A 23536-nucleotide genomic window follows, 5' to 3' on the forward strand; every position below is an offset into this window, starting at 1 on the left:
AGGAAATTTAGGACCGACAAAAGGAAGTACTTTCTCATTTAGTGCATAATTAATCGATGAAATTCTATGCCATGGGATGTGGTGATGGCCACTAGCTTAGATGGCTTTAAAAGAGGCTTAGGCAAATTCTTGGAGGGCAAATCTTTCAATGGCTACCAGTCTGGTGGCTATAGGCCACTTCCAGCCTCAGAAGCAGCAAGATGCCTCTAAATCCCAGTTGCAGGGGAGCAACAGCAAGAGAGAGGGCATGCCCTCACCTCCTGCCTGTGGGCTTCTCAGGTGCATCTGGTGGGCCACTGTGTGAAACAGGATGCTGGCTGGTGCGCAGATAATTATTTAAATTAAGAACCGGAAGACCATCCTCACACATGTAAGAAAAATTTATAGAGGAAAGGGAATTAGGTGAGCAGCAAAAGATAAAACAGGCTAAATGCTCATTTTCTCAAAGTAGTTGAGATTAGGTGAAAGTTGAGGGCTCCCTGTAACTCAGGGCTTCTCCATTAAACACACACGATTGAACTCCAAAACCTTCCTCACCAGAAGGATACTAACAAACCTGAAGCAAGGGTCACCCCAACCTTGGGTGCCCAAGATGATGATGGACCACACCTCTTACTACTTTAGGATCACAGGAAGGCGAGGAGAGCTGGTCTTGTGGTAGCAAGCATGATGTGTCTCCTTGCCATGATGCTGGTTGCAGTCAAGGGAGAAATCCCACTCCCTCTCCCAAAAAATATTGTCTGTGGTAAGCACAGACAGTAACTGGACATCTGTGTCCCACGGGGCAAGGCTAACCTTTGCGAGATCCACAAGGGTGTTGGCCTGGTCGTTGAGCTTCCTCTGCTCCATTTTCACGCTCCTCAACCTAGAAAGCAGAGCACAATAAAAAAGCAAAGTAGCCATGAGTTGGCGGAACGCAGAGGCAGCAGAGAGAAAGAACATGAGAGACTCCACCGTCACTGCAGAGACAGACAGACATGCACACAAATCGAGATTCCGCCTTGCTGGAGCCGTACACACACGCACACACATGCAGCTGGCCAATGAGGTGGGACCATTGGCATGGGTGAGGAGAGCACTCTAGCACTAGGTGGCCCTCCGTTTCCTTTCGGCAGGTATTGTCAACCTTGGGGCCACTGCTGCTGTTGGACTACAACTCCTATCATCCACTGCCACAGTGGCAGGGGATGATGGGAGTTGTAGTCTAACATCTGAGGAGTCCAGGTTGAGAACCCCTTCTTTAGAGTTTAGGCCATTGGAGAAGACCTTTCTGTTTCCACCAACCCTCACCAGCAAGTCACTTGATTTGGTTTTGGGCCTCCTGGATAGATCATGGCCGCCTGTGCTCGGCTCTCGATTGTTGTTGAGTTAACATTCAGATATCGGCTTGATTCTTGTAACTACTTTCCACACTGCTTTGGGGTTTTTATGCTCCTAGAAAAGTGGCTCACAAGTTTTATAAACCAATATCCAGCATGCTTGAGAAGTATGGAAGCACTGCCCCAAGATTTTGGCCTGGATGGCTCTAATGAGGAATTATTTTATTTTTACTTATTGGGCGCATTTATTAGATTAGAACAATTCATGGGTGATAGGCATATCATCAGGTCTTATCCAGAATAATCTAAAAGCAACCTCCATGTTCAGAGGCAGTATAGCCCCAAAAACAGTTATCTGAGGACAAGCAACAAGGGAAAAATCATTACTTTCATGTCCTTCTGGCAGGTAGCTGTCCACTGTTGGAAACAAGCTGCTGGAATAGATGGACCTGTGGTCTGATCTGGCAGGGTTCTTTCTAAATTTATTTTGTTTTGTTTTTTGTGTATATATTTTTGTGAACCACCTAGAGCCTTTGGAATCAGGCGATATATAAATAAAATAAAATATTATAAAATAAAATATTAAAAGAAGACTAGAAAAATGCCTGGAGAAGGAAAGATCTACCAATGACTATTAGCCATTACAACTAAGTAGAGCCTCCATGTTCAGGGGCAGTTTAGCTTAAATGCCAGGTGCTGGGGATAAACAACAGGAAATGTATTACAACTAAATTGAGACTCTAGATTCATAAGCAGTCTATCCCTAAAGTCCAACTGCTGGGAGCTAACTAGGAGCTAACATATCCTGCTCGTGGGCTCCCCAGAGGCACCTGGGCTGCTCAGTTAAAACTCAGAGGGCAGCAGTTATCCTGGAGAGAGAGGGAGAATTTTCTGGAAGGCTGGGTGTGTGTTTTGTGATGCAGAAGAATGATGGCTCTGCTTATGGGTGGGGCACATCCTCCAGGAAGCCACGTTGCTAGGCCTGAAATCAAAGCAACGCCGTGGCGCAGGCAAAGAGCGGTGTGGAACGTTGTGCCGAGAAAGACAATACATCTGGAAGGCGGAGTTTGCATTTGCAAGTCGGCATGCTACAAATCCAAATTTTCAAATCCCGATGTCCAAATTTCAAAAGGGAGCGAAATTTGGGTGAGAGAGGATGGCGGATGGGGGTTCCTTGCCAGCTTCCTTGACAAGTGAGCCTGGAAATGCGGGCGGCTGTGAGTGTCTGGATGGGATTGGCGTCAGCCTTCCTGGGTGCGGAGACCCGATGGAGAAACCATGCAGAGAGAGCGCGCTTGAACATTCTAGAGAGAGGCAGCTGTGCGAGAAAAACCAACTTACTTTTGGGCTCTGTAAGGATGGTGGGGGCAAAACAGAGACAAAACAGCAATAGAGGTTTAAATCACACTGGGACGGGACAGACACAGCCACTTAGACACCCAACTGGCCTTCTCCACTTCCCTTGCCCACCGACAACCACCCCCTTACACGAGAGTGTGGCCCCAATCCAGGGCACCCTGGAAGCTGCAGAAGGCTTGATGCATGCCAAGCTTTACATTGAGGAGCATGTGGGATTCCCTATGGTGGGGTAGGCAACCTTGGCTCTCCAGCTGCTGTTGAACTACAAGGCCCATCATCCCCAGCCACTGGGGATGATGGCAGTTGTAGTTCAACAGCAGCTGGAGAGCCAAGGTTGCCCACTCCTACCCTATGGCAAGATTCCTAACCATGGGACCCTAGATGCTGTGGGACTACAACTTCCATTATCCATTGTGTTGCAGAAGAAATTGCCCTCCTCTGTTGGAGCTGAGGATGATGGGAGTTGTAGCCCAACAATATCTGGGGACCCAAGGTTGGGAATCCATGGGATTACTCACACGTGTTAACCCATTGTTAGGTATGGATCCCCATGTGGAAAGTCCAGAGACTTGTTGGTGTACCTACCAGTGTATACCAGAAAGTGGCAGCCCTTATCAAAGCAAATATAGCAAGCATTGATTTTTATTTTGAATATTATATGCCACTTTTTGTCCTATGGCTTTAGTCATTATTGTCAACTTCATCAACATTGTCATTACAGTTCTCAACGAAGCACTGAAATTGCTAGCCACGGCCTTGTTAAAACAAACATGGTTATTTAATTACAGAGGGGGAAATAAAGCGGAGGATCTTAACATTATCTCAAACCAAATCTTCGCAAAACATCAACCCATGTTTCACAAAACCATTTTTCAGTGATTTGATCTTCATGCACTCCTGGGGTGTGTGTGTGTGTGTGTGTGTGTAAAAGTGCACGGATGCCTCCAAGGGATAGCAAGGGGTAGTGTGTGCTCCATTTCCCACCCACCCCTTTCGCTCCCCCATCCATATGACTGGAACCTTACAGCAAAGTGTCAAACAATACAGTCCTAGTGTATTATGATCTTACAGCTTGAATTAATTATTTTAAAAGGCCTCTCTTTTTAAAAGAAACTTCATTCACTCTACTCCAGAACAAGCAGTAGAAGCCAGTGCAGGCACCTAGGTAGGCGACTCCTCCAGCCTCCCAGGAGCCAGGACAACCCCTGAGCCTCCTTCCTGGCCAGGAACTGCGCTGGATGAGACCATGCATGCAGAGGGGTGTGCAGGGTCATCTCCCCTGCAGATTTCAGTTGCCCTGGTATGGATCTCTCCCCAGTCTTGCCGCATGGTCTTGGACGGGAAGGGAAAAGTAGTCTGGAAAGAAAACTGGAAAGCTTGGCCTAATCCCGAAATAGGGTGTTTCCTAAAAGGAATCTGGTCCATTTTCTGGATAAGTTTGAAAATGTCAAGCAAGCATCATTGAAGAGGCAAAAAACCTAACATTAATAATCACCTTACCTCTGTAAGTATTTCATGTATAGCAAAATCATTGCTCCCTTAAGAACATTCTTTGCAACCCCAAACTCGTTCTTCTGAAGTCGCCCGCATATAAGTGCCAGGCAACTGCCAAAAATAAAAATAAAAATAAACCAAGAACATCGCCATCAGTTAGGGAATGAAGCCACCGAATGGCTGCTGGAATTTGTGAGGAAGGGCAGTTTGGAAACACGCCCGAGGCAAAGATATGAAATTGGATATCATTGCTTCCCTTGCTTGTCAGTCATATCAGTGCCTCTGTGCTCAGTGGCCAGAATGCCGAGGCATGGGAACAGGAATTGAGCCACTGAGTTCAGCACTGCCGAAATGTTTTTTCCCTTCTCATCATTGTACTTCTCTGCAATTATAAGGACTTGCGATTTCATGTTGGCTCATAAATCATTTTGGAGCCTCTTTTGCACAGCTGGTGTGCATGAGCAAAAGGCGGAAATGCAGCTTTAAATGTACTTGCCTCAGGTTTTAAAACTGATTAATGGCCATGCAGGCAGAGATTTACAGCTGCATTTTAACTTCCCTGCATGTGTTGTGATCAGATGCGTTTTATCTGGAGTGCATTTTTAGTTCCCCACCCACTATTTTTTCTTTAACCCTAACCCTGCTCTCTGGTGAAACTGGCAAGGTTGGGGAAACTCTTGTCTGTTTCACTAATGCCCACTTCTTTCATTGCAGCCCTTCTCTGCTCTCTAAAGAAACGGAAATAATTCTGTCACTGTTCCAAAATTCAGATCTCCGACCAGAGTCGAATCAAATAAAACCAAAGGAATATCAGTATCTCAGAAATGTTATGGTCCCTAATTTAAAGGAGGGGGCATTGGGGCGGCAGGAATAACTTAAATATCATAGTAACATGCATTATTTAAAATCAGAGAGTCCCAATGTATAATTAAAACTGTTTAAAATGCATCTGTGATTTCAGCCTTGATTTATTTTCTTTAATAACTTAGGGAATTGCCTCACTCCCTCCTCATGGCTACAGCCCTGACATGGGAGGGTAATATATATAGTTTTGTATAGTAATACACACTGGCCTTTGCATGCACAGAGAGGCATCCACCCGAGAGATGGATTTATCTGTTTTGGAAAGCAATAGGCACATACTCTAACCTATAAGAGATCCAAGCATGTTACTCCCTTCTCTCAACTTCACATTAAAAATGAATAAATTATGCATGATTATTCTTTTACATCCCATCCTTCTGATTCAATACGAGTCACTCAGGGCAGCTCAGAGCAGATCAACCTGATCAATAACAAACAATTCACTAAGACAAACCCAAGTTAAACAATTCAATAAACAACTACAATTGGAGAGCCAGGGCAGAGTAATCAAATACACAACAGGTCAAAAGCCGGGTATAAAGTATTAAATAGAAAGTAAAAGGGAGGGGAAATGGGAAAGAGAAATGAAATCTTCTTCTGCAGAGGTGAGCACCACTCCCAGGCCTGTCTCCTTGCCTCCTTCAATAATATTCCCCTGTCAAGTCTGTGCATACATCCAGCTAATCTTGAATTTCAATCCCTGTTTACAGAAAAACTACGAATATCTTGCTGCCCCCAAGCAAACACACCCTAGATTCTAGAGAAGCATGTGGATTATTTGCAACACGGCAAGGGAAACTGTGATTGGATTGTGTGTTTTCTTCCAAGTGCCCACTTGGCTTGCTCATGTCAGTTGCAGGCTCCCTGATTGGCACTTCCTATTCCACCCATACAACCTAAAGACAGAGAACCTATCAATACTCTTTCCCCCGCACAGGGGGCACTTAGTTAATTTTGGAGCCTGGACCTCGAGGCCTTTTTAGGGGGCCTCCTTTGCAACATAAGCATTCTCTCCAAATATATATGTGTATATATATACACACATGCTTGTATGCACGAGATCTGGCTAATTTCTTCTGTAAAGCCCCACGTGGATATGTACATTAAGACATTATGAAAGCACCTGTAGAACAAACAAACTGTAGCAAGCAAGGTCTCAGAAGACATTTGTTTCTTGCTTTTCCACCAGTGACAAAGTCTTTGGGCTCCTTATGACAGATCATTAAATAAGCACCGCAGATAACAATAAAAATCAGTGATGTATGTAGCCATGCTAGCTGGGGATAAGCAAGAACCTTTTATTCCCTTCTGTCTTTAGCCTACTGTTATGCTGTTATCCAAATTTCATTGTGGCCTTGAAACATATCATATCATACCATATACCATTATATCATTATATGATATCATTGTATGATACAATATGTAAATAGAAGTCACTGCCAGTCTGTAGACAATATTGAACTAGATGGACCAATGGTCTGACTCAAGATATGGCAGCTTCCTATGTTCCTATGACACTACCTAATGGCGCAGCGGGGAAATGACTTGACTAGCAAGCCAGAGGTTGCCAGTTTGAATCCCCTCTGGTATGTTTCCCAGACTATGGGAAACACCTATGTCGAGCAGCAGCATGTATGGGGGCGAGGAAAGATCACGGGCTGGTCACAGCACTCAGCCGCCACTCTCAGCACAATCACACTCAGCCGTCTGGTGCAGCACAGGCCGGCGGTAGTGTGGAGCAGCCACCCGGGAGATTTAATGGAGAATTTGGGGACCCCACAGGATGTGGGGGACTGGATATCCACCCAGAGGTCTGGGAAGGAGGGTGCCCCTGCCCTTGCAACACTCACAAATGGCTATCAGGTAAGCTAGGGATGGTCAGATGAATTCCATTCAATTCCTTAATTTTTCTGTAACTTCAGGAACATAGGAAGCTGCTGTCTACTGAGTCAGGCCGTCTAGCTCAATACTGTCTACTCCGACTGGCAGCAACTCTCCAGGACTGTAGGCAGGAGTTTTTCCCAGCCCTACCTGGAGATGCTGGGGATTGAACCTGGGACCTTTTGCATGCAAAACAAGGGCTTTACCAGTGAGCTACATCTCTTCTGCATAACAGGAAGCTACCTTATCCTGAGTCAGACCCTCAGACCATCTAATGTAGTATAAGAACACAAGAACAGCCCTGCTGGATCAGGCCCACCTAGTCCTGCTTCACACTTGGCCCACCAGATGCCTCCGAGAAGCCTACGGCCAAGAGGTGAAGGCATGCCCTCTCTCCTGCTGTTGCTCCCCTGCAACTGGTATTGAAAGACATCGTGCCTCTGAGGCTGGAGGTGGCCTATAGCCCTCAGACTAGTAGACATTGATTGACCTGTCCTCCGCGAATTTATCTAAACCCTTCTTGAAAGCCATCCAAGCTGGTGGCCATCACCACATCCCATGGTAACGAATTCCACAGATTAATTACAGGTATGTGCTGTGTGGAAAAGTACTTCTTCTTGTCGGTCTACTCCGACTGGCAGTGGCTCTCCAGGGCTTAGGCAAGAATTTCTCTTGGCCCTATCTGGAGATGCTACTAGGGACTGAATCTGGGAACTTCTGCTTGCTAAGCAGATGCTCTACCACTGACTTGGTACTGCCCTGCAAACCAATCCTCCCGAATTTTAGTTTTGACTAGGAGAATTTCTAAAATTAATTCTGCAACTAGCTAACGGGCTAGTTAGCAACAGTTTTCTGTTACTTCCACCTTTTAGCATGTTCCCTCCTCTTTAAGTTAATAAGTAATCCAAAAACCTTTGGTTTTGAGATGAGAGTTAAGTGTTGGAGATCCAGCTCCAGATGGCATCGACCTTTTGCACCAGTTACCCTAATGATCACTAGGGGGAGTAGAGATAGTCAGTTAAGGTCTCCTTCTCTTTCCTGTTTATCTCTGCCTCTATGACTCTCAATTCATCAGAGTGTACTCAGAAAACTCCGGGGAATGACTTTCTTCGTCTTCTTCCCAGAATGCTTCTAGCTCGCTCGCTCTCTGAGCACCCTGCTAAGCTTCTCTAGGTCTCTCTCTGGTCACCATGTAACCAGCAGCTAGGGCATAGGTATTTCATATCATCATGTGCTTTTAAATAAAGTTGATTTGTTTAACCTTAAATGAATCTCCATGTTTATCATTTACAGGCTGTTGCCCCTGAAACCCTGTTAACATCTATTGTAATGAGAGTGAGTTAGCTTCTGAAATAGCTAGAGCCGCGCAGAGCATCTGTGCGCTAGTCCTTGATTGCTCCCCTCGCCCCCCGGCCACAGCCCCCCTCACCTCAGCGCTCTCTCCACCCTCACCTGAGCCGCACTCCTGCTCCTGCTCCTCCTCCATCCCATTGCTTCCACCCCCCTCATCCCTCTTGCTCACTCCTTCAGCCCTTTACTCCATCCCCCCAAGACAAGTGGATGTGGTTCTATGGCTGTGGGGCATGATAGAGGTGTATACAATTATGCATGGAGTAGAGAGAGTGGACAGAGATAAGTTCTTCTCCCTCTCTCACAACACTAGAACTGGGCATCATCCCATGAAACTGAAGGCCAGGAAATTTAGGACCAACAACATCAAAGCAAAACATGGGTGCACGGAGCCTCATTTCTAAAGCTATCATCATCATATACTGGACTGTAAAAAGTCTTTGCAGCTTATATGGCGCGGAAGTGAAGAGGGGCACCTTAACGTGCAATTCCCATTCTTTTTAGAGCACGAGTGAAAATGTAAAGCATCTGAACTCTCATCTTAAAGCAAAGGTTTTTGGATTACTGAATGTCCAGGTGTTTTTAAAAGGAACATCTGATTAGACACCATGGAGAAGAGCTCACCCATGCTGGCTAAGGGGAGTCTTCCCATTCTTTGGCAATATTACTGAATCCACTAATTTCATTTAACTGTTTTTTCATGGGTGGGGAGTGTGACTTTATCTTAGTTGACGGTGTTAACACATTTTTTTGTTTGTTTTCAACATCAGGAAGTTGAGCTCATATTATTTGGTAGGTAATTTATAGAACTTCGGTCACAAAAGAACTTTGAAAAATTGAGGGGCTGGGAGGAAGGAGGGGAAAAGAGAAGCCACATCCTTGCCTAGGATCTCATAGGGGGTATTTGTCCAAGGACTGGGGAGTGTTTTGTGACCAACTGGAACCCATTGGAGCTTGTTCCTATTCCCTTGCCTCTTCAGGCCAAGGCATATAAAATCTGCAGCTGCTGAGGCGCGCCTGGGCATGTGCCTCGGTATTGTGCCAAGTGCATTGCTAAGTGTGTGATGCCCTTGGAGGCACTTGGAGCACTGGAGGCTTGATTTTGATTCTTTCCCCCCTCTTTCTAATAAATTCTTATAGCAAACAGCAGTAGTTTAGCAAGGCTATGAGGGAACCCAGAGGCACTCTTTCACCTGGACTTCTGGGAGGAGGTCCAGGGCCTCCACACCCCCTGGGGCCCCCAAAATCCTCTTTAGTCTGTCCCAGGTAGTGTGGTCACTGCACCATCAGCCCACACTGCACCGGGCACCCGAGCATGACTGTGACCTGCACCAGGCGGTTGAGCATGACCTCTGATTTAGAGACAGAGGGGGTGGTGGGAAAAGAAATATGTGGGATGGGAATATGTTTAGTTGTGTGTTGAAATGTTTCTGCTAATGTATATTTGCATAGATATACCTGCTTTATATTCTTACATTCTTGTGAGTTCAGATGCTGTTTGTGCCCTCAAGAATCCAAGTGTTAAAAATACTGCATGTGTCACGGTGTATGTGTGTAGGGGGATGATGCTTAATTTGCAGTAAGGTGGGGTGCGCCAGAAGTCTTTAGGTCCAGGCTCCAAAATTATGGAGATGCAACTCTGAGGGAACCTAATTAAGGAATATAACTCTACAGTTTGTTAGAATTGTGAACTCCAGGATAATCATATAATTATCTCCTCCCTGTCACCACCATTCTTGTTCTGAAAAAATCTGAAAGAAAATTAAGGAAAGGTTTGATACTTTGTTTTATGTGTTTTAATTGATATATATGTTGGTACCACATAACTATAGCTTAAGATTATTACGGTGGAAACTAGATCTCAGCCTAGGATCTCTGCTGCTCCTGATTCCTAGGTGTGTTTTCTCAGAAGCAAGAAAAAGATAGTGACCGACATAATGAGGACCATTACTCAAAGAAATCCTACTGAAATTAGAAGAACATGTTAAGGAATGCCTAATGTCCTTCTAATTTCAATGAGACTACTTTGAGCAAGCCATTATTCTATCAGCCATTAACTACATGGAGGTTCTACATCACAGCCAAACTACAAGTGAAAACAGAAGTAGGGGTGTGAACCAGTCTGACTGGTCTGAACCAGTGGAGCCAGTCTGAGTGCTGGTCCAAATATGAACTGGCCCCTGTTTGAACAGAACTGGTCTGAACAAGTTCAGGGCAATACTTGTAAAAGGGAATCCACTGAGGATTCCCCTTGACAAGCAAAGGGTGATACACAAATGGTGGTGGGGGCAGAGGGGAACTTACCTTCCCACTGGCAGTGGGGATGGTGACAGCAGCTGCTCCTCTAAACCCCCCCCACTGGACTCCCCAATAATCAGTCCAGGCCGGTGGCTGCAGCCCATTTCCGGTCTCAATGCGTTAACTGCAGAGCATGCAGAGGCCATTAGAATCTATACATATAATTCTCTAAGGCGTACCGGTGGCTAATCCCGTGCATGGCAGCTCTAGCGAGAGTTCGCAAGCAGAAGCACGATGGTGATTGGGCACTGGGGATTCCATATGCAGATAGGGAGGAGGAGCCTGTGGCACCATGGTGATTGGGCAGTGGGGATTCCATATGCAGATAGGGAGGAGCCTGTGATGTTTAAGGACAGTTGGAATGCATCTGTTACTGGTCAGAAGATGTTCTTGATTATAGAGGAGAGGAATCTATACATACTAGCTTAACCCACGCAGAGCATCTGCACAGTAGCACTTGATTGCTCCCCTCATCCCTTGCCATAGCCCCCTAACCTCAGAGATATCTTCCTCTTCACCTGAGCTGCACTCCTCCTCCTCCTCCTGGTTGCCTCCATCCCCCTCACCCCTCTTTCTCACTGCTCCATCCTTCTCAACCCTCTTGGTCACGGCTATAGCATTGTGGCACCTATTAGCCAAGCTGCAGCTGTTAGAGGTTGTTGATTTTTACCCACAATAGGTAAAACAGCAGAGCACTAAGGAATGAACACACACTCCAGTTACAGAGTAGGTAGCAGAGGACGGTTTGGAGATTGCAGCTGTCTAAGAGAAAACACATGGAGATCCTTGTAGAACTAAATACTAAATACTTATTGGTTAAATACACTTGGATAGGAAAGATCTATATCTAATCTAAAGGACTACATAGTGGATAGGTAAGGAGAGAGAGAGAGAGAGATGTTTCCATCTGCTCTCTAGGAGGAAAGGAAGGATTGTGACTCAGCACAGGAAGTGCTGCAGAGTCAGTTCAGGGGTCATAGAGTAGGGACAGATAGGGAGACCCTGACTCACGGTCTCTACTCCCAATGCCCCTAGTGGTAATTAGGACAGTTGGTGCAAAAGGTTGATGGACTGGAACTTCATCTCCAACAGCAGCCTCCTATCCCCAGAGACCTTCCCACCCTCACCCCACTCCTGCTCCTCCACATAGGAGCAGCAGCAGCAGTTGACCAGGCCCTTCCTTGCTGCTGCCACCGCCATGGCCGCTCATTCCCCTCAGACCGCTGAAAGGCCCAGGCCCATCCCTTCCCTGCCTGCCTCCGCCAATGGCCTAGGTAGCCCCAAACAGCAGCAGTGGTTGACTGGGTTCTTCCTTGCTGCCAATAGGCGCCGCCATGGCCATTCGTTCCCCTCAGACTGCTGAAAGCCTCAGGCCTGTCCCTCACCCTTCCTTATTTTTCTCTTCCACTCCCTTCTTTTTCTCTCTCTCTCTCTCCTCCACTTGCTCTTCCTGTATTTCTCCCTCCCTCCCTCCCTGAGTTAACAGATCTTGTTCATCTTGTTTCCTCATCTATTTTGCACAGTGGCGGCCTCCTTCTCCTGAAGGAGCTCTTTCCTCCCTCACGACGCCTCTCTTTGCAGACCCCTGCCCACTATATATATATATATATATATATATATATATATATATATATATATATATATATTCCTCTTCTCTACAATCAAGAACATCTTCCGACTATTAACAGTTACATTCCAACTGACCTTAACCATCAAAGGCTCCTCCTCCCTATCCACATATGGAATCCCCACTGCCCAATCACCACAGTGTTTCTGCTCATGAACTCTCATGAGAGCTGCTACGCACGGGATTAGCCACGGGTACACTTATATATTCTCTAAGAGATGGAATAAAGGGATGGAGGAGTGACCAAGAGGGGTAAGGGGGATGGAAGCAACCGGATGGAGGAGGAGCAGAAGTGCTGCTCAGGTGAGGGGGCTCTGGCAGGGGATAGGTACATTGGTACTCACCTTGAAGGTGTCTTCTGGCTGGTGTAGAAGAGGTCACCCAAGCTTGGGGATTACATCCCCCCACATGCTCCAAAAGGCAGGAAGTAGTCATACTTGAAGATCCTTAACTCAGTGCATGTGGGCGGATCTCCTCAGTGCTTAAAACAGCTCAAGCTACAGAATGAAAACCACAGAACCACAGAGAAAATACAACAATATATGAACAATAATGCAGAGAAAGACAGAAAAACTGTCCCCCTACAACCAGATCATCAGCTCCAGCCTAACACAACCTGGGCGGGCCTTGGGTGACCTCTTCTACACCAGCCAGAAGACACCTTCACGGTGAGTACCAGTGTACCTTTCTCGGCTGGTGTAGAAGGTCACCCAAGCTTGGGACATACCACAGCACCAACCAAGGGAGGGAAAATACCCAAGCTGGAGCTACTGACCCGGAAGGACCCGTTGCAGGACCCTCCGACCAAATGTCGCTTTGGCAGCTTCATGTTCATCCAACTTGTAATGCCTTGAAAATGTAAAAGGCGACGACCAAGTAGCTGCCTTGCAAATCTCTTCAAGGGATGCCGGTGAAGATAATGCAGCGGAAGTGGCTGCAGATCTAGTTGAGTGTGCCATAATCTGACCAGGCAACCGGAAGTTTCTGGGCTTCATACAACACTGTAATGCATGAACGGACCCATCGAGCGATAATGGCTGTAGAGACCTTGCATCCCATCTTAGAAGCCTTAAAGGCCACGAAAAGAGCATATGACTTACGAAAAGCCTGCGTCCTGTCAATATATATCTTCAACGCCCGCCTGACATCCAGACGGTGCCACTCCTTCTCTGCAGGGTGACGAGCACCCGGACAAAAAGAAGGTAAGTAAATGTCCGCCTCACGATGAAACTGAGACTTTACCTTAGGGATAAACGAAGGATCCAAGATAAGTCTCACAGAGATCTTAGAGAAAATATGCAAATTACTCTTAACTGACAGAGCCTGCAATTCAGAAACCCTCCTGGCCGATGCTACAGCTACTAAAAAGGCCACCTTCCAGGACAAAAACTGCAATGACACAGATCAAAGTGGTTCAAATGGTGGAAACTGCAGACCCCGCAAAACAATATGCAATCCCATGACGGAAAACGATGGCAGACCGGTGGAGACAACAAAGCTACCCCCCTCAAGAACTTGTGTAGAAGAGGGTGCCGTGCCTGAAACGAACGTTGATGAGGAAAAAACATCTGGATCAAGCACGCCGCCTGGAGGTTAAGCGTGTTGAGTTTCAGACCAAGCGCAAGGCCATCCTGAAGAAAACCTAGTAATTCCCTCAACCTGCACTTGTCCAGCTGCAGGGAGTGCTTTGCTGTCCAACGCAGAAAACTACGCCAAGTTGATTGGTAAATCTTGTTGGTTGAACACTTTCTAGACACAAGGATGGTAAATCGGACCTTGACACAGCAGACCTGGATGGTCTGGCAATCTGAGTGGATGACCTACGGTCAAGTCGACGATCTTGGAAAACCAAGGCCCTCTGGGCCAAAAAGGCGCAATCAATATCAGGGATGCCTGTGACCCCCGCAGCTTCCTGAGGCAACGGGAAATCAGTGGCACTGGAGGAAATGCATACAGCAGACACGGAGGCCATGGCACCGATAGCACATCCGTCTCTTCTGCCCCCAACGTCGGAAAACGTGAGTAAAACCTCTGAATCTTGGCGTTCTGAGAATATGCGAACAAGTCTATCTGGGGACACCCCAGCTGCTCTGTAAGCCACCAAAATACTTGAGGGTGCAGGCCCCATTCTGCCGGCTGGATCATGAATTGCGGCCAGTCTCCTCACCGGTATCTGGCAACAGAGAGGACCGCTGTGGCCTACAGGCGCCAGCAAGGTCCTCTGATACATCCGCCATTTTCCTTGCAGGATTTGCACAGTCCTGGGTTTTTGGTGGGAACAGGCGCCGATGGGCGGATCTCTCCCTAATGGCCAGGAGTTCGGAGGTCCTCTTAGCGGACATTGGCCAAAGGGTCGGCAAGAGGTGAGGAGAGGTAACGAACAACAGAACGGACAGTAGGAAGAACAGATATGAAATAATTAAAAAAAATTTTTTTTATTTTAATTTTTTTTCTTTTTAATTTTTTCCCTTTTTCTTTTTTCTTTAGTAACTATATAAAACTAATAGTAGTAGAATACCAGGTGAAGAAGAGATTGGAAATAGTCAAAAATAATAGGAATATAAGCAGAAGAGAAGAAGAGGCCTAGTAAACAAGGCCAGAGCCAGCGAGCTGTAATGTGAGTCTTCTGGAGCAAAGGCAGGAAGTAGAACTGAGGAGATCCGCCCACATGCACTGGGTTAAGGATCTTCAAGTATGACTACTTCCTGCCTTTTGGAGCATGTGGGGGGATGTAATCCCCAAGCTTGGGTGACCTCCTACACCAGCCGAGAAGAGGGGAGCAATAAAGTATTAGCGCGCAGATGCTCTGCATAGGTTAAGCTAGTAGATAATTATTGTGCAAGAACACTGGGCTATCTATTCTAATGGCCTCCACACATGTGCCCGCTGCATGTTCTGCAGTTACAGCATGGAGGCCTGAACTGGGCAATAGCAGCCTGCACAGGCTGCTGTTGGGGAGGCCATTGCGGCGGGGGGTGCGGTGTAGAGGCGCCCTCACTGCCGTCCCACCACCGCCATCCCGTCACACCATTCCCTGAGAACACTTTCCCCCGTCAGCATCTGCACATGTACATTTGACGACACTGCAAAAAGTAGTCTTGATGTTATTGCACATGATTGTATCAGGATGCTTTCTATGTGCTGTTTTACTAATGTTGTGCAGTTGTGCTCTTGGGCTATGTGGGCAGAATACCACACAAGTCCTGCTGCAACTGCCCCTACAATCACACACAATCATGCAGACCCTCACAACAACCCCCCCCCCCCCTTTTGCAATGTTTTGCCAATGCAGTGTGCCCCTTGGGAACAATGATGGGGGTGGGGAACAATCAGAATGGAAATAAAATTTTCAGCAAAGTGTGGGTACATCCGGCACCCTGCACAAAATCTGGAAATACGGAACAGAACAGGAGAGGATTTCTGAAGTATCAGTTCCACTCTGGAAACATAATCAAATAATTTGAATCTCCAAAATCTGGAGAGAAATTGGGATGAAGAGAACTTTACTAGGCATGCTTCTCTCTGGTCCCCCCTGACTTAGTGCAACAGACTGGCATGTACAGATGTGGAGAAACCATCTGAGTAAAAAATCTCTTTGGGATGAACCACGGCTGATTGAAGGAGGCACAAGATCACCTTCCAGAGCCAACACCAAGCTTGGAGAGCCCTTTGCTCTGGACCAGGCCTACTCAACTTAAGCACCCCAGCTGTTTTTGGACTACAACTCCCATAACCCCCAGCCACAGTAGCCAACAGCTAGGGATTATGGGAGTTGTAGGCCAACATTTGTAGGCGGGCGGAAGTTGAGCAGGCCTGCTCTGGACTAACTGCATGTCCCACCCCATCTCTTGGTCACACTAGTTAGTGACCAACATGCAATGCTGCTAATTACCATACAAAATGAGCTGCTACAGACATACTCTAGGAGAGCGTTCAGACAGCCACTGAATGCCCAGCCAACCACCACCACCAAGTGATGGAGTGGTAGGTACCTGACAAGACAGTCCCCCCTCCCTTGCATTTTGGAAGGGACCCACAAGCAGAGGAGAGACCTGGACAATGGAGCAGGAGAAGGCTGGGGTGGGGGAGAAGCAGGGACTGGGATTGAAGCAGGTAAACGTGTTGGACTTACTGATGAATGGCTTGGAGGAACTTACGCTGGTGTTTCCGCACTTTGGCATGGTCAATCTTCTTCACCAGCTTGGTGTGCTTGTAGATGAGCCATGTTTCCCTGAGTACGTTGGCGGCAGAATTTTTCACCTGGGGAATTGGGGTGGGTGGGGTAGAGGGAAATGGGGGGGAAACAGGCATCAATTGGACAAGAGAGCAGTAAAGAAAAATAAAATTTAGCCTTCCAAATCAGCATCAATGCGATTACTTAATACTGCTCGGCATGGTTCACAGAGTCTGACCAATCCTACCTTGGTTCATCCTAACTATATTTTCTTGAACTGGGAAGTCTCTGAGTTAAATAAATTGTGCTGCCTGATCCTATGCATGTTGATTCGGAAAGACGTTCCACAGTGTTCAATGGGATCTACTCCTAGGTAAGTGTGTCCATAGCAGTGCAAGTTCAGTTAAACTAATTGTGTTTTATTCAATTAATTACTCAAATCCTCATCGGCCTGAACAGGAAAAAAACCCATTAATTTTGGAGGGAAAACAGGCTTTTATCATTTTTAAATTATTCAAGAGCTGTCATTTTAGAAGAAGTATTCTGTCCTCTGTGAGAGAAAAGAGGGGCATACTTCTAAGATGTCACTACTACTGCACTGAGGATGCCTGTATGTGTTGCAGCGGTACCCATCCTAGAAGATGCATTTCCTTCTTAATGAAAAAACAGTGTAAACTGACACGCACACCTAAAATGTTGCTTCCTGTGACACATGCGTGCATCATCATGCAATACCACTGCTTTGTTCTGCCATCTTAGAAGAGGCATTCCTCTCTCTCTCTCTCTCATATACAGGAGGGAATGCCTTTTCCATGTTGGCACCAGTCACACTGCATGATGATGTGTGAATCTGTCACAGCAGGCACCATCTTAGAAGAAGCATTCCCTCCTGTATTGAGAGAGAACGAGGAATTACTCTTCTAAGATGGCAGAACAAATCAATGGCATTTCATCATAATGCATGCATGTGTCACACAAGTCACCATCTTAATGTTGGAGATGGAGTTCCATTGCATCGACCTTTTGCACCAACTAAACTATCCTAATATCCTCAAGGGGCACTGGAAGCAGAGAGAGATAGTGAGGGTCTCCTTTACCTGTCCCTGCTTTCCTCTGCTCTATGACCCCTGCTTTGATTCCTCAGGTACTTCCTGTAGTGAGTCAGTCCTCTTCCTTTCCTCCTAGAGAGCAGATGGAAACATCGCGCTCTCTCCCTACCTATTTTTTTTTATGTAGCTGATAGATAGGATAGGTTTTTCCTATCTCAAATGTACTTCACCAATAAGCTAATTAAGTAACTTGCACTCTGCAGTGATCTCCATGCTTGTTAAATAGCTGCAACAACTAAACTCTGCACTCTGTGACTGACGTGGTAGCTTCCTTGGTGCTTTGCTAAATAATGTGTGAGTGCCAATTTAGAAGCGGCATTCTCTCCTATGAGTAAAAGGAGAATGCCTCTTAGAAGTCAGCATGTGCCATCTTATAAGTGCCTGCCAATTTGCACTTATAAGGAGGGATGCAGCTCCAGCTCTTCCAGTGGAAGAGCATCTGTTTTGCATGCAGTAAGTCCCAGGTTCACTCTAGGGATGTGCACGAATGTTTCAGCAGGGCAGGGAACAGTAACTATAAGCATGAGTAAAACAGGTCCTTACCTGCTCCTCCCAGCCCCACGTTTCTGGGCACAGCGCCATTTCCCACAAAAGCAGTAGGGCTACAGAGGATCAGGCAAGGACCTGCTTTACTCAGGCTTAAAGGTACCGCTCTGCCAAAACGATTCAACAGGCCATGCTGAATTGATTCATGCACATCTCTAGTTCAAAGTGGCTGTTGCTGGTGTCTGTCTTATGTTTCTTTTGAGATTGTGAGCCCTTTGGGGACAGGGAGCCATCTTATTTATGTATTATTTATTTTTCTATGTAAACCGCTTTAAGAACTTTGTTTGAAGAGTGATATATAAATATTTGTTGCAGTATGTATGTATGTATCTAAAATATTCTTATACTGCCCCAAACTTATGTCTCTGGGCAGTTTACAACAAAATAAAAACATAAAGTAAAACATTAGTTAAAACAAAAACAAAAAGTTTAAAACATTACAACAATTTAAAATTTTTAAAACAATACTTTAAAACAACATTAAAACAATATTAATTAAAAGCCTGGGTGAACAGATGCTTCTTTCAAGACTTTTTAAAGGCTGTCAGAGATGAGGAGGCTCTTATTTCACTAGGGAGCACATTCCAAAGCCTCGTGGCAGCGGCGGAGAAGGCTGGTCCCCAAGTGGCCACCAGACGAGCTGGTGGCAAATGCAGACGTAGTAGTAGTAATAGTAGTAGTGTGCCCCCTGCCCTGTTCTACTACAGTCTGTCTGTACTCAGGCTGGCAGAGGCAATGACGAAGGAGCCTCCTCTCTTACCCGCTTTGATAACTGTGTATCCATCATAAAGTTGTGGACGTGCTTCTCCGCTTTGGTGAGTTCCAGCTTTCGGGCAACCACAGCGACCACCAGGGCGGTGCACCCTGCACCCTACAAGACAAAAACAAGAGACACGTGACAGTGGGACTGTTTTGCTTGGCAGAATCAAGACTATTTTAATGGCATTTTATTGATCATTTTTCATCTATTTTATTAGACTATGTAGATGTATTGATTTGGATTTATTATATACCCAGAATGTTGGGGGCAATATGCTAAATCATTGTGAACCGCTTAGAGAGCTTCCAGCTATAGAGCGGTATATAAATGTAAGTGCTATTGCTATAGCTATATACAACCTTGTCTGGATAATTTTCAACCATCCAGTTTTATGACTATGATATTAAAATCAGGTGAGAAGCCAGCTGAACAGTGGCCTGTGTCTGGCAGCCCCTCTAGTGACATCCCGTGTGTGATGTCACATGCAAAGGGGGCGTGGCCTGGGTTTGGGATAGCCCGAGAGAGCTCTCCCCCATCCATTTCAGGCAGCTCCTTCTTGCCTGAAATGGACAAGGGAGAGATTGCTTGGGGCTTGTCCGGAGCCACACCCCACTACGGGCTTCAGTGGGCTTTTTTATTGGCAGCCTGGGTTCTTTGAACCCATTCGCACAATGGTGGCTCCGCCCCTGATTAAAATACTAGTACAGGTATATAGCATTTGGATTCTTTTTTGATGTCTTGAAATTGTCAGATCCAAAAAGGGGTTTGTTTTCTGGTGCTTGCCTGGCAGAGGTTCCCACCTTGATATCCATCCCATTTGCAGGTGTTCAAGGCCATCCAGTTTTTTCAACAGAAATGAGTACTTTGTGTTTATTTTTATTTATCTTATTTAAAATATTTACACCCACCCCCTCCAGTACACTGCTGCTTGGGGCAGCTCACAACATTAATAAAATAGATACAAGATAAAGCAAAATAAAAATAAACTATAATAAAATTACACAACATCACATTTAAAGTTAAAAATGTAAAAAAAAATTCAAATTAAAAGTTTTAGTAAAAAGCTAAAGACAGAAACTAAGAACTAAAAAACTTTCAAAACATGAATCTATCAAAAAATATGCACAAGCAGCTTATGGCATTTAAAATCAAACACATTATGAACCAAAGTGCAGCTGTAAAGAGTTGATGGGAGGTCTTGTTCTGTTCCTTCTCTACTGCTTCACTTGTCACTGCATCCAGGTCCATAGTGGGCTTTGCGGTGGCTCAGGGCAGGCCACCACAGCCTACCTTCAAGGCTGCCTCACTATCAAATGGGGATAGGGCTGCTCTGGGAAGAGCATTTGCATGCTTGCATGCAGAAGGTTCCCTGGCATCTTCTCCAAGATAGGGCTGAGAGAGATTCCTGCCTGCAACCTTGGAGAAGCCGCTGCCTGTCTGTGAAGACAATACTGAGCTAGATGCACCAATGGTCTGACTCGGTAGAGGGCAGCTTCTTATGTTTCTATGTTGCTAAGATATTCCCTTTAGGGGATAGAGGACTCCTGAGGATCAGCAATGCTGAGTAGGGATGTGCATGAATCAATTTTTTAAAATTGATTTGTACCCGAATCAAATTGCCCCCAACTTGTTTTGGGTCTGAATCTGGCCAGATAGCACAGGGGCGATTTGTTTTGTCCACAAATTTCCCAAAACAGGTAGATTCGCACAGACAACAGGCGCAGATTCATATAGACCAGGCAGTGATTCTCTCAGCAGCAGGAAGGGGGTGGGAAAAAAATTTCTCTTCTCTTCAATCAGGAAAGCAGCAACAAAAAGCAGAGAATCCACTCCAGGCAGCAGGAAAAGCAAAGCTCCTCTGGTTCTCTCTTCTCCCACGAGGCAGAAATGCAGAATGGTAGCTGGCTGCCTCCTTAAGTACATTTGAAAATCCCTCCTTTGAACTCCCCCCCCCATCCTTCTTTGACCTTTCCCCTCGCCAATGTGGGGTCAGTCACACCTGGCAACACAAGATTTGAATGGAAACGGGCCAATCTGGAACCAGGAGGGAAATCACCAGCCAATCATTGCACACTGTAAGTCACCAATCTGAAGCTTGGGATGGAAAGATTTTTTTTTTAAAAAAAATCCTGATACAAAATTGAGACAGCAAGAGAGATCACCACAAAATGGAGGTCTGAATCTACGAATTGTTCTGGTCTGAAATTTAGGCGATTTGTTTTGGACACAAATCTGGCCAGCTAACACAGGCCAGATTTGTTTTGTCCACAAATTGCCCAAAACAGGTAGATTTGGGTATAAATCATTTTGTACCTGAATCGATTCACACATCCTTAATGCAGAGAAAGGGAAAAGATACAAATCTGCTGAAGGAACAGAAAGATGCAGCAAACCACACATTAAAAAAAAACAACTGGAAAAGGATCCAAGTATTGATTTTTCAGTTAATAAATGGAACTGGACAGGGAATAACCATTAGGCATCCTTAATATCTGCACCAATAACAGAATTTTGGAGCATGTATAATTTAAACTATCAGAATTTCTTTAAAGTATTGATACATTTTGTGTTTCTGTAGTGGACTTGGGATATTTAAAAACAAAACGCTACTAGAGTAAAATCAATGTAACAATGGGGAAAATAATATAACAAAATGAGGATAAGTTAATTACTTTTTTTTGCTGATTTATACAATGAGCATAAAAGTGCTGGGAGATTATATTAAATAACAATTATGAGTTGTAAGAAATTGCTTTGCTCAAAATTGGAAGGTGAGAACAATTCTGTCAATTTCTGAACTGGAAAATAAAGGGCAAGAAATACGCAGTGATGATGTCAAAGTGACCAAATTGAGGAAAAGAAGAAATACAATAATGCAAGAGTTTTAATCAGGTTTTTTGTACATGCATTATTGAGAAAGCAAAACTCATCCATCTTCTGATACAACGCACTTAATTTATTTTAATTGCATTGATGTTCAATGTTGCATTAATTCATGAACATGATTTCCATCTGTAATTTTGTTTTATAATTTGTATTTTAAAGAAAAATATTAATATGGAGAAAAATATTTCAAAAAAAAAAAAATCAATTCCACGGCTCTTAACCCTTTGCAGGCTGAAACAGATCTATAAACAGGATATGATAAGCTGGGTGACATGGCATATTCAGGAATGATACTTTTGAGCTTTATTTGAAACTGTACTGCTGTAAAATACTTCCAGAGATTGGTATTATGGAAGATAGAAGAGACAAATGGGTACAAGGGGAATAGCAAAACATCGGTTTATTTTGTTAGAATATTCAGAAATTATTGTTGACATGGAGGATTTTGAGTTGTTAACAAACCTCCTAATCATAATCTCCATCTATTGGAAGACAGATTTCTCCAAGTTTGCAGGAACAGTTTTCCAGAATATGCGTCTCCACTAACTGAAAGAAATCAACATATTATATATTGGGTTTGGTTAATCAATGAGGAGGGTTGGTTAATTTAAAATAATTTTGTGGAATGCCAGTTTTCATTTGAAATGCTCCAAAATACTACATTGCAGAGCATATCAGACCCTGAGCCCTTTCTCACGATCCAATGAAGGGGCTTGAGGGTGGGCGGAGAAGGCAGCAGAAGCTCGCCTTCCCCGCAGATGATCCTCCGGGAGTTGCTGGGCATTGCTAATCACAAACTCAGACTATCTGTGGCTGCCATGGGCAGCAGAGGTGCAGGGGGTCTGGATGAGTCATCTCGGCCCCCAAAAATCTCACAGTGCACCATGTGAGAGCAGGATCCTGTTCCAGCGAGCAATTAGCCCAGGGTAAGGGATCACTCGCTAACCAGTTGGTGTGTTTGCTATCAGCAGTTCTCACGGGCAACAAAGCCCAGGCTTAGCTGCCCTAACCTGGTCTTAGCTGCTCATGAGAACAGCCTCCCTATCATTATTAGGACTAACCTCACAATAGGAACTAGGAAACCTCCTACCTCCTAGTTTCAGGAGCTGGGTTTGCACCCATTTTGCCATCATGTGTTCGATAAAAACAAGGTTGGAGGCAGGGAGCTTGCTTGCCTATCCAGCCCCAGCTGGGTAGGACAATTTTTCCACTTACCTCGTTTTGAAGTTGGGATGGAATCTGGGTAGGCTGTGCTCATCCTGCCCACCTGGGGCTTGACAGATGAGCAAATTTTATTTTATTTATTTATATATATTATATATATATATATATATATATATATATATATATATATATATATATATATATATATTCTTATTCATTCGTACATACATTCATACCCTGCCCCTCCAGTACACTATGGCTCGGGGTGGCTCACAACATTAAGGAAATAGATACAATGTAAAATAACAAAATTCATTCATTTAAACAAAAGACCATTTAAAATTACAATTTTTAAAAAAAAAATAAATCAAATTAAAAGTTATGGATAAAAAGCTAAAAATAGAGAACTATAAAAATGAAAGAACCTACCAGATATAAGCAGCAGATAAAACATTTTAAACCCTCTTTTTAAAAGATGTGTTATAATTGTCTTTTAAAAAGCATTGAGCCTCCCACCTCCGACCTTGTTTTTATGTAACACATGGCCAACAAATGGGAACATGCACAGCTCTTGAACTAGGGTGTATGTTTTATATATACCGCCCATCCATAAATAGCTCAGGGTGGCTCACAGTCAGAAATAAAGCCATTTAAAATAGTAACACAAAACTAATTTAAAACTACTTAACTAGTATTAAAAGCCAG

At 44.8% G+C, this 23536-nt stretch overlaps 1 protein-coding gene across 9 annotated transcripts in view; it reads right to left on the reverse strand.

The window, feature by feature from the left end:
• Positions 1-23536, reverse strand: part of KCNN1 (potassium calcium-activated channel subfamily N member 1) — a 196360-nt gene that overhangs the window by 13024 nt on the left and 159800 nt on the right. For 8 of the 9 annotated variants that reach the window (XM_053300638.1, XM_053300637.1, XM_053300636.1 and 5 more), the window contains 3 exons: positions 18782-18892; positions 16325-16452; positions 796-865 (listed from right to left, as the gene is read on the reverse strand). In XM_053300638.1, coding sequence (XP_053156613.1) covers positions 796-865; positions 16325-16452; positions 18782-18892 — 309 coding nt within the window. The remainder of the gene's footprint in view (positions 1-795; positions 866-16324; positions 16453-18781; positions 18893-23536) is intronic. The other variant, XR_008317264.1, reaches the window with a different exon arrangement.

The sequence above is a fragment of the Hemicordylus capensis genome, chromosome 2 (assembly GCF_027244095.1).
Source record: "Hemicordylus capensis ecotype Gifberg chromosome 2, rHemCap1.1.pri, whole genome shotgun sequence".
Classification (NCBI taxonomy): Eukaryota; Metazoa; Chordata; class Lepidosauria; order Squamata; family Cordylidae; genus Hemicordylus; species Hemicordylus capensis.